The sequence below is a fragment of the Mesoplodon bidens genome (assembly GCF_964165515.1).
Source record: "Mesoplodon bidens genome assembly, contig: HAP1_SCAFFOLD_49, whole genome shotgun sequence".
Taxonomy (NCBI): Eukaryota; Metazoa; Chordata; class Mammalia; order Artiodactyla; family Ziphiidae; genus Mesoplodon; species Mesoplodon bidens.
This window is the reverse complement of record NW_027671810.1, coordinates 2,010,048-2,022,308: the sequence shown is the minus strand read 5'-3', so window position 1 is coordinate 2,022,308 and position 12,261 is coordinate 2,010,048. Positions and strand designations below refer to the sequence as shown.

General features: G+C 38.7%; 1 protein-coding gene across 1 annotated transcript; it reads right to left on the bottom strand.

Moving 5' to 3' along the window:
* Nucleotides 1-8,344: 8,344 nt before the first annotated feature.
* LOC308610984 (E3 ubiquitin-protein ligase RLIM-like) lies at nucleotides 8,345-11,914 on the bottom strand. The gene is made up of 2 exons (XM_081259937.1): nucleotides 11,353-11,914; nucleotides 8,345-10,018 (listed from the first exon to the last, which is right to left on the bottom strand). Exons 1-2 carry the CDS (start codon nucleotides 11,594-11,596, stop codon nucleotides 8,412-8,414), a joined length of 1,851 nt encoding a protein of 616 aa, XP_081116063.1. The 5' UTR covers nucleotides 11,597-11,914; the 3' UTR covers nucleotides 8,345-8,411.
* Between the last annotated feature and the right edge of the window lie 347 nt (nucleotides 11,915-12,261).

Here is a 12,261-nt window from a genome sequence, read left to right as displayed (position 1 = left end):
TGTCCTTCATTCTGTTAATGTGGTGTATCACATTGATTGATTTTTGTCTGTTGAACCATTTTACACATAAATCCCACTTGGCCATGATGTATAATCCTTTTAATATGGTGTTCAGTTCATTTTTCTAGCTGGATTATAGCTTATCTTTGAAGGTTCCAGCTTATCCTTGATCTCCTAACTTCAGATCATCTCTCATTCCTGACTGCCAGCCCTACTGACTTCAGGACTGGCACCAAGAGGCAGGGGCAGTGGATTTACATAGACTGCTTAACAAAGCCCCACTATCATGTAAGGTTTAATCTCTATAATAAAGTCCTTCTAGTGGTTCTACTTGTCCGACCAAACCTTAATATAGAGTTTATCGAATGTCATTTGATATTCTGATCAAGGAAAAAGGGAGAAAGCCAAGGTATAAAGTATAGGAACAGAAAGAAAAATAACACAAAGGGAAATATATTAAATTTAGGATGATGCACGGAACATAAATATGCTGTAAAAATCTAAAAACTGGATGAAATTGATTATTTCCTAGTAAAATATATACCACCAGAATTGATTCCAGAAGAGTGTGAAAAACAAAAGAGAACCCTTACAAGACCTTCATTGCTACTTTTGGTGAATTTGTCCACATTTCCATCTGGTTTGGCTTGGAGATCCCACCTCCATATTCTCGTGCTGGGCATGTGACCAAGACCTGGCCAGTTAGAATTCCCTGAACTTGAGGTTTTAACAGAAATCCCAAGCTGAGTCAGTCTTTTGTATAAAGGCTTTCTCTTTGCCTGGGTTCAGTAAATTGGTAATATACAAAAATAGAGTTGCGTTTGGTCATTTTTCTTGCCACCCCTTGGAGAAAGGTTTCCCCAAAATAATACAAAACAAAACAAAACAAAACAAACAAAACAAACTGCAGAGGGAAGAATATCTAAGTCAGAGAAACATTTTCTATTTATATCCTTTGGGCCCCCACACTTACCTGTGTCTGAAAGTATCGGCACTTTCAAACTTTGGTGTATTGTGAGTCAATAAATTCCTTCCTAGCCTTTAAACTAATTTGTAAGTGTTCTCTAAAATTACAACTTAAAATTAATACAATGACCATGGCAGCAATTGCATAAGATTTCAAGAAGCTAATTTTCTTGCAAAAATGAAGTTATGGGTATATACTCTTTCAAGTCCAAATACTCTGAAACCCTTTCCCTCTTGCTGAATTTTTAAATTCCTTTATATTGGATTTCAAAATACAAAAGAAAATGGGCTCTGCTTCAAGATGTTTGTGACTACAAGCATACGTAGCCATTACCTTTGCCTCTCAAGAACCTATCATAATAATGGTGAAATCTGAAAGAAAGGGAAGCCCACTACTATAATATGCAAGGAGGGGGCTTCAGCTTCTGAGATATATATGTGCTCAGCAGAACTCCTGAGTAACTCAGGATGGCAAGAGGGAGACGTAGACTGAAAGTCTATGTGGGGCAGAGTTACTTCACCTACACCTTTTTCTCCAAACAAAAAGCCTGACAGAAAGGCATTTAACCACCCTCTTACCAATTCTTTCTTTTAAAAAGGAGCCTTTTAAAAAAGATATGTAAAGACTGTTTCCAGGTGATCTATAATGGCCAGTGTGTTTGTTACAGTTCCTGCCAAAGACTTATTCTTTCAACATTTGTATGTGTTTAGAATAGTGGCAGGTCTCCATCTGCTCATGGTAAAACTAAGCCTTTCAGGTTCTTTCCTAGTCCATGAATTATTCCTATTTCTCCCAGGACTTATTTTGCTATTTTTAATATTTATCTTATTCTCTCTTATGTCATGCCTATCTCAAATATCTCAACAAATATTTATGGAACATCGACTTTGGGCAAGGCAGTATTTTTTGGGTGCTATGACTTTTGTAGTGAAAATTACAAAACCCTTGCTTTCCTAGGAGTTTACCTTCTTCTTAACACTTAGAGATATTTTTTTTTCTCTTCATATTTACGAATGAAGACCATGAGCTCTGTGTTTATGATTATCTTTACACCTCTCATTTTTCTGTCTTGATTATCTTTGCTAGCTTCTTTATGTCTGTCTACTTTATAATTGCTCCTGTTCCAAAGGATTCCATCCATCTCCCTCCACTACTACCATGGAACATACTTTCACAGGCAATACCTCATACTTCTTTGACCTCAGTCTGGCATCTTTATCCTGATTTTAGAAGCATACTTGATATTCCGTGATAGCTAGATGAACATTGCCACTAAAATATCACTCTGACATCTCAAATCTCAGAGATTCCAGCTGAATTGTCATCTATTCCTCTACTATGACAAACAAGTTATATTGCATTTCTTATATCAGTGGAACTTCTCACCATCTACTCAGTCACCTAAACCAGAAACTTAAGGTCATCTTTAAATTATCCAAGCAGCCACCAAATTTGATTGTGCTTCTTTAATACTACTTGAATCTATATGCATCCATATCTCAACTGTCTCACCATTATATCAGGACTTTATACTTTTTTCTTCCAGTTAATGCCATAACTCCGTAAGTGGGACAATCTAAATTTTGACAATCTGTTCATATCCCTGCTAGTATGACCATTCTAAAAATTGAAAAATTTTATTCCTATTAGAAAAATCGTCTTGACTGTGCATTGCTTAGAAGATCTAGTTCAACTCTTCAGCCTGAATCACAATACCACTTGTTACCTCTTTGGCCTCATCTCTTCATTTCTTGCTAATATACTTACATCTCTTCCTCTTCTACCCCAGAGCATGATGATTCATACTTACTGTTTACTGAGCCCTAAATTTTCAATGCATCTTTACTGTTGCATGCAGTGTTTATTTTGCTTAGAATAAAATTAATGACTTCATTTCATTGGCTAATTGCTACTAGTCCTGTAAGATACAACTCAGATATAACCCAACTTTAAGGAGGTTTGAATTGTTAGTGTAGATTTCTCCTCCTAGATCATTCCATTTTATCCTGTATCTGAATCTGTGTCAGGGCATCCCTGACATAGAGTGTTACTGTATGTTTATTCAGCTACCTTCTTTAAAATGTAATACATTTCTTCATGATAAGTGCTGTACTTCGTAACTATAACCCTAGCACCCAGCATTGGGCATGGCACATTCTTGGTCAGTGTTGAACGCCTGAAATAGTGATTTAGAAAAGGGTTGGCAGATATTATAACTTAATAGGCAAGAAACCCTATACAAATATGTTAAGTAAGTGAGAGAGATCTAGGTTGAAATACATCAAATCCTGGATGGTAGGTAACAGTATTAAAATAGGTTTTCTTTGGAGAATAAAGGGTGAAAAATAAGTCTGGGATGCTGACAGTGGCCAAAAATTCTGAAGCAGTGTGTGTGTGTGTATGCCAGTAACTGTTCTAGTTTTTAGAAATGTAGTAGTAATTTAAAAAAAAAGAAAGATCTTTTGGAGCTTCTATTTTGGGATAGGAATGGGGAAGAAAACAAGCACAAGATAAATAAAAAATGTTTTGGATCGTCACAAGTGCTAGTAAAGAAAAAAAAATACACTTCCAGAATAGAAGATGACAAGGCCAGGGGTGGTAGATAACTGTGTTGTGACTAGTGATGTGAGAATGGAGAACCCAGAGCCCAGAGTTGGCTTATAATTAGTGTCTGTCCTCTACGAATGGTGGATGAGAGAAAAAGGATTTTCCCCAACATGCTTTTCCAAATCTCCACATTTTTGCAGTGATGTTAAAGATGCTGGCTTGATGCTTAAAAATGGAGAGTTTTGAATATCACACAAAGGAGAGCCTCTTATTTCATAGTGAAAAAGCCTGAGTTAGGAAGGTAAAGAATTTTCAAATCCTAAATGAAGTCACAGAAAAGAAATGCAGTTCAGATTTCCATTCGAAATTCTCATACCAGGAACTTCTCATTGAAGGGAGTATACATTCACCTGTCAAATAATGAAAAGACATGAAATGTTTGGTTAATTGTAGTAAAGAAGATACTGAAGATCTCAAAGTATTGCATATGGATAACAAGTAATATGACTTAACAGAAACGTCACATTTCTTTGTGAACTTTCCAGTACATGCAGTGTTTTGATGTTCATGTTGTTCGATGCTCAGGCTTGTTTGCATTTACAAAAGAATCTTTATACTTAATTCTTCATGGAATATTGAGAGCACAACTTATTTTCAGGGTTAGCCAAAAAAGATAGACTTTATATTGCTATCAAAAACTTATCCACAGGCTATAACTACTTTCAAAAAGAATTTGTTATTCAGATAAGGGTTTTTTTTTTGGAATTAGGCCAAAATAAACAAATGTTTTAAAAACTACCAAGAAAATACAGAGAAAATTCTTAAGATGGAAATATTTATGCTCACAACCACAGTGATGCTGTGTATTTAAACTGATATACTGTAATGTAAAAAACGTATCAGGTTGAGCTCAGAAGATTCAGGTACAAATCTTCTCCATTTCTGATTTGTCAGGGCAGACAGAGAGGAATATGATTTGGAAGAGCAATATAATACTCAGCAATCTCTTTGAGAGAAAAATAAGTGGCTCTATAGTTTCAAAGTCAGAGTGTTAAATTGGGTTTATGATATAAGCAGCATATACTGGTAGAATGAGATAGGGTGGTGTGAAGTAAAGTTAGAGCGATACGATATTGGTGGTTGTTCAAACAGGAAGGATACTGTCTTCTAGCAGCTTCAGTAGCAGGAATTAGGGATTCCATTTTTGGGGAAAATGGTAGAATATAATGTTATAGTGGGCCTAGAACCAAGACATTAAGCCATTTACTTGTCTAGGACTCATTCTAATCATTTTCTAGGTACAGGATGGATCCTAGATGAGAAGTTGTATTTGTTGTCTGTTGCTGCATAAGAAATTAGTACAAATGTAATGGCTTAAAACAGCATCCCTTTATTAGCTCACAGTTCTATAGGTGGGGATACTGGCATGGAGTGACTAGGTTCTGTGTTCAAGGTCTTAAAGGTCTGAAATCAGCATTTTTAAACCCTTGTCAGATAATTCTAACATCTAGTTCATCTCTGTTGGCATCATCTGTCCCATCTTATTCAAGCTGTCATGTATCTGGTTCTTGGTATAAGTAGTGATATTTTATTGTCTTTTGGACATTTTGGCTATTATGTTAGGATACTTTGGTCCCTATTTAAAGTGTTTTGTTTTTTTTAATTTTTAGCAGGCATTCACTCTTTATAGGTTTGGCACACATTTCCTGTACTTTTATGGACGGTGGTTCCATGATAACCTAATTTTCTGACCCTTTGTGGTACTCTTTTGGTCTGTTTCTCTTGTGCAGGTGGGGTTACCTCTGGTCCCTTCTCATGCTGCTTATGGGGTCTGAAGTAGCTTCCCCAGGATACGGCACTTGGTGCTTCTGGTGAGGGAAGGGCATCTCTGGAACACGTGATGAAGAGTCCTTCCTGGGCCAGGCACTTGTGACAGGGTCTCCCTGGACTGTAAGGAGTGGAGGGTGCTTACCAGGTTGAGAGCTTTCTGTGGAGGGATCTCCGTTGCCGGTACCAGCAAGTTGCCTGATGTTTCTGGGGAGGGGAGAGGAGTCTCAGGCCCATCTGAGGAGAGCATTGTCCAGGCGGGAGCTTTTTGTGGTAGGAGCACTTTTGCTGGGACCCTTAGCCACTGACGTGTCTGGGTGGTGAAGGGGGATCTCAGGCCCAGTGGGGAAGGAAAGCACTTTCCCTGGTCACTTAGTGTCATCAGGGCTTCCAATTGTTCGTCGTTGCAGGTTCTGCAAGGCTCGCCTGGTGTTTGGGGGATTCCCATTTGATGTGATGGAGGAAGAGCCTCTTTGAGCCACTTCCTGTTACTAAGTTGGGAGTTAGGAAATGCTGGGCCTGGATCACATTTTTTTGTTGGTAGAGGGTCATAAGGTGCCCTGCCATGAGGCTGTTCATCCATTCTGAGGGTCCCTATGCAATTCACCTTCTCTAGACCTTTCAGAGATCTCCTTTGGTTGTCTCATATTATTTCCAGGATATATAGTTGTGCGTATAAAGGGGGAGTAGGGAGAGGGAAGTATAACCCATCTTATCTGGATTAGAAGTCCTCTCTGTGCCTTTTAAGTGCCCCCTTGATTAGGTCAGGCTCACTCTGGATAATCTCCCAATCAACTGTGCTATATATCATAATCTAATAATGGGAATGATATTCCATCACATTCACAGGTCTCATACTCAAGGGGAGGGGCTCCTACAAAGATCATTGGGCATCATCTTAGAATTCTGTCGACCACAGAAGGTGCATGTGAATGTACTGAAGCATTAATTAAGCAATTATCATCCTTTGGAAGGTTTTAATCTGTTAGGATAGTATGAAAGCCAAGTACTGTTATAATTATTCTACTCACTTTAAGTGAAGTATATCTGATATCAAAAATACTTCCTAAAAATCAGACTATTCAAACAACTTTCAGAAGTTAATGTAAATTTCAGAGGTTTGAGCCAAGCCTTCATTTCTGGCCATGCAGATATCTTCTGTGTGAAAACTATGCTACCTCAAAGATGTTTTCAAAAACTTCACCACCACTCCCCATTTATACGTTGTAGTTATGTGCAAATACTGTGGCTGCCAGCAATTCACAGAGAAAAGAAAGGTCAGTGATGTTGCTGACTTTAACTTTTTAGAGAAGGTGTATACTTAACACTGCCTACATTTGTATAGGTTGCACATTGCACAAAATTTCTGATTATTGCTTTAGGTTATAATACAATGTACTCTCACCTATACCAGGATTGAAAAATTTAAGCAAAATTTTCTGGACTGGCCAATACAACCTCCCAAAAATAGTCTTCAGGCTGAATTAGGAGAAAAATCCTTCACTATGTTTAGGTTGGAAGGAAGCATGACCTAAATTTTGATTTCAAATACTCGGGGTTTTGGGTGATGGTTTTACTGGGGACAATTAGAATTGAACTATGTAGACATGTTTCTTGAAGCCAAGTTTTACCTTTAAGGCTTTCATATTGCAGCTTGTGAGGCTCCAAGCAGCAATTGGCTACTTTGGGTCATTCACACAAGGATTCAGAGTCATATATAAACCATAAAACCCTTTATAAGACATCAGAATCTGTTTTAAAAACTAATTATATGAACTAAACATATATAGAAAGAAATTGAAGCTTGAATATATTGAAGCAGCAAAAATTAAAGACATACCTATAACTGCCCTTTATCCTTAGTTGTTTACAATCACAGCAAATCAAAGTGTGACATGTTTAAGAGAAAGGTAATTAAGTTCTAAGGCTTTGTCATCTTATCACTTTTAAAAATACAAGATCTGAGTAAATGAAAGGAAAATAGAGAGGGTTGTTAAAGAGCTGAGTCATAGAGTGGAATAGAGAACAAGCGGAAGCGGAAGAGGCAAGAAAGCGTACACAGGCTGGGTTTGAAGAGAGTTGGGAATGCTGGTTGTGGTAGATGGTCTCTGATTTGCTTACCGGATCTACTCGCCATCCTTCTTAACCCTGCTTCGTGATTCCAGGAGGCTGATCTTTATCAGCTTCATGGACCAGTCTCTCTGTGTCTTCAGGTTGGGTTGGGTTAATATGACCTACTGATAAGTGATTAGAAGTCAGGAGGAAAGAAGGCAAGGGTATTTATTTCCATGATCTGCCCCCTTCCAAACTTTAGGTTGGCAGTGGATGCCATTTTCTAAGGTTACATCTCTTGTTGGGTGGGCTTCTCCTATAACTCGAAGACATTCTGGGTTGCAGGAACTGCTATCTCTCTATGCCCCTTCAAACCTAGTGGTTATAATACTGGCTTCTCACAGCTGCTAGCCTCAGGGTACTTCATCATCTCTTGGTTTCCCTTCATTCTTTACACACTTTAGTCTCTTCATTAAATGCTATTCCATCACTCTTTTAAAGTGTGCCATCAGCTTTTAGCTAGAACTGACTGATACATTGGTAGTGGGGAATAGGCGAAACGTTAAGGTAGTGTTAGGGAGGTGGGATAAACTGCTGTGGAGAGAGATAGGAAGAGAAGGGTTTCAAAGCTTTTTATGGCATTCTAGGAATGTAACATGACTTCTTTATGTGAATGACTCTAATGTAGTCTTAAATGGCTTCTTAATTATTGATATTTGGTTGGGTTTCTGTTTCTCTGCATGCACAACCAGGATTGAACAGGGCTAAGAGATGTCTGGGATTTACATGACGAGATAATACTACTAGGATCTATCTAGATTCATTATATCATATTAAGACATTTCTCCCATGGAATCAGGAACATCCCAACCCAGTGCACATGCTAAGTTTTTATTGAAATTCAGTGAACCGCTATGGTGTGAAATTAATTTTTATTGTCAGTCCCCTGCGTCGGCAGGCCGACTCTCAAGCCCTGCGCCACCAGGGAAGCCCTATAACACTTTATATAGCTGAGAATTCATCGATCAGGATTTTCACTCTCATTGGAATCCACTACTTGCCTACGACAAATCGGACACGTAGAGTTCTCAGACAGCCAGCGATCAATGCAGTGAATGTGATATTCATGGGAGCAAGGTAGTATGCGAAGCTTGCTGTTTTCTGTGTACTCTGTAAGGCAAATGCTACAGGCTTTTAGTGCATCATTTTCACCAAAAGATCTTACAGCCAAGCTGTCAATCTGTGCTTTGGTGAGTCCTGTAGTTTGCAGATCATGGGAGGACCCAGAGTCACTTTCATCATATATTATTAGGCTAATTTGTCTACCCACTTGCCTGGTCTCTGATGATAAGTCTGCTGCTAAGTTTGTTTCTTCACTGCCTTCAAACATCAGTGATCTAATTCCTGAATTTTCATCACTTGAGCTGGAACCAGAAATAGGACTAGAACTGGAACTAGACGTACAATTGGGGCTTGAATGACAACTCAGTGTGGAACTTGAATGGGTATCATAGCTAGCATTTGAATCAGAACCAAATGTACCACTACTACTACCACTAGGTGACTCTAGCCATTCCATGTTTGGACTTGGAGGTGAGACACTATGCTCTAAATTACTGTCACTGTCCATAAGGTTATTTGAGTTACTAAATTCTGTCATTGTCTGCCTTAACGTGCTCTGAATTGGAACAGATGTTGTATCATTTAAGCTAGTATTGAACATTCTGCAAACGGGATTTCTAATGGTATTGACATAAGCTCTCACACCTGCCTGCTCAGAATGTGAATACATATGCCTCAGTCCTCGTTCACTTTCAGAAGTGACAGTGTTGTTTGGTGTCTCAGATGTTAACTGAGTTCTACTAGCTCTGCTGTCTCTCTGAGAATATGCTCCAGAATGAACTTGTCCTACTTCAAGATTGAAGGGTATGGTTGGATATATTTCCCTCATTCCCCAAGATTCACCACTGCTGGTTGTATCTGGAGAATTTTCTCCATGAACGGCATTCCTTGTTCTAGAAGTTTCAATAAGACCGCTATTTTGCAACTCAAATACAGTCATTTGCTGTGTCAATATTTCTTGGTGCTCAGTTCTAGAAAATCTCACATTCTCACTTAGCAGAGGCTGCTCAAAATTCTGAGAGGGTATACTATGATTAAGTCTTTGTACAATTTCCCTAAGTGAATGTGGAGGCGACCAACTTTCAATTCTTGCTCTGGTTCTCCGATACTCTGGGCTCCTACTTCTTGCTCTTCTCTGACTTGTGGTAGGTGGGAATTCCATTAATGTTTCAGTTGTATCTTGTTCAGACATAGATGGTCTTCTAAATATTGATTCAGGTTGTGGACTTTGCACTTGCCTTTGGCTGTCTTCCATATTTTCTCTTCTGGGAAGTCTTGCAGACGCTACATATTCATTCTCTGGATTTGGACTCCCATGATCAAGGTTAGCATTTATTTCTAAACTGAATATGAACTGATCACTTTTAGGATTAATTTGGCTCTCTTCTCTCCAAGATTGGTTTTCTCTTTGTCCACTTGTCATATTTTCAGTTTGTCCAGAAGAGTTAAGCCAGTCTATTAGAGAGTCACCACTAGACACGTCATCTGAAGAGTCTCCTCTGTCTGTTAACAAAAAAAAAAATGGGGAGGGTGCATAAAAGAACTACCAAAATTAGAACCATCATAAAATAGCACTCTGAAACTTTGTTTCAAAAACAAACAAAAAATGAGAACTTAAATACTCAGGTGTTTTCAACTGATTGCACATTTATAGAGTTAATATTTTATAAACTGCACTGTATAGCTTTATAAGTAAAGGTAGAATAGTTTCGATTCCATCCAAAGAGAGAGAGCTAATCCTAGATAAACTTAGAGAATTTTTTAAAAAGGGAATCCAGAGGAAGTCTATGTTTCAGTATTTCATCATATACACAGCCCTGTGTACCACTGTTGGAGGAATGTCAAGAGACTTATTTTTCAGTCCACTGTCAAAACACTAATGCAATTAAACAAGGTACACACCAGTTAAGGTACAATGCTAGTAGTTTAGTTCAATTTACATTATTGTCTAATTTTCATTAGTCTCCAACATGACTACTTCTAGGCTCTTCACTTATGTGCTTTTGATAATAGATAAGCTGTTTTAAAATATAAGGTTATTGCCCAAACATAAACAAGTTTTATAGGTTTAAAAGTGTTTGCATTTTGAATACTTCTTAATGTTAGCAAGATATTTAATTGACATTAAATTGAAGGTCAGATCAAATGAATAGACTGAACCTAGCATGGTACATATAAGACCATATTCAAGAGCCAAAGTATTATAGTATCCTCTTCATTAGACAGCAAAATCCTCTACTTCACACTGGAAGGGAAGGCACCAGACCTGAGGTCCGAGCAGGGTTTCTCAGCCTTAGCACTACTGACATTTTGGTGCTGGACAATTCTTTGTTTTGGGGAGCTATCCTGTGCATTGTGGGATCTTTGGCAGCATCCCTGGCCTCTGCCCACTAGATGCTAGTAACACCCATGCCTCCCCTGTGACAACCAAAAATATCTCTAGCCATTGTCAAATGTCCCCAGGTGTTGAAGAGAGCACAATTGTCCCCAGTGGAGAATATTTCTGTTTGCTTTTTTTACATGTCTATGTAGAAAAAATAATTCAGGAAGTAGGAGGGACTTTCAGTTGAGGTAGAAAACCAAGAAAAATACAAATAGGCTACTTTGCACTGTTTCCCAATTAAAACAACCCAAATGTGAATCAGGAAAACAAACAAACAGACCTTGACATGCTCACCAAAAATCAAGTAAATGCCAGTTCTTTTTATGAGAAGTTACTTACCAAATGAATGTAAGTCACTTCTGTATAATTTACTATTTCCTATTATGAAGTTACTATTTCCTATTATGAAGTTCCTTATTCATCCCATCCTATTCCCTCCAAAAGCAGAATATACCTGTATTTTCATCTGCGTCTTGTGGTGCGTTTTCTTTAATTAGCTGAAGTCTTCTCAGCAACTCTTCTTCCGTACTTTCACCTGGAATGCCTAGAAGATTGTTGTCTCTCATAAGTTCGTAATCTTCTTCACTCAGATTATTTACGAACCTGGAGAAATCTTCTTCCCGAACCAATCGGTCCGTTTGACTTATGTGTTGGGCCGAAACTCCATCTCCTTCATCGTTGGAATCCGAGTTTTCCATCTTAATAAACAAGTGGAAAATTATCTGAAATTCACGACGTGGTGTTGAAATTCACCAATGGTCGTTTCGTTTTCTTCGCTTTCTACTTCCTGCCAGAGTGTCCGGTTCCGACTCAGTCGGATGACCCTCCGCACAGATTCCTCCCTTCTCCCTTCCCGACTCAGTTCTGTGGCCCCTGGTGACGCAACAGTTGGGAGCCGCCTCTAGCCCAGAACTTGCTAGACGTTGCCTAGGCACCCATTATCTTCCCCGCTGTTACCGAGTAGGGACTGGATTCAGGTTAGGTTTCATTTCATTCAAAACCAGCCAATGTTACTGAGGGTTTATAGTGTACCAAGCACCGTTCTTCACCTCGTTTCACCCACATGAGCCTATTCTCAGGTTTTCAGGCTCTGATATGCTCTATTTATTCGTTACATTCCATAGGACTGCCTTCTTCAAAATGCCATGCCAAAGTCAGCCTAGTTCAAGGCAGCAATTCTCATTTTCAGGTGCCCAGGGACCTCCGCCTTTTCTCCTCATGAATTTCTCAAATCCTAGACTCTCACTAAGAAAGCCCACAATTTTGGATAATTTACCAGGGCCCTGGCTGAGTCTCTTTAGTGTGTCCTCTCCCTTTTAACTGTTAATGGCTTCATCTTGCATTATATGGTCCTTCAGTCTTG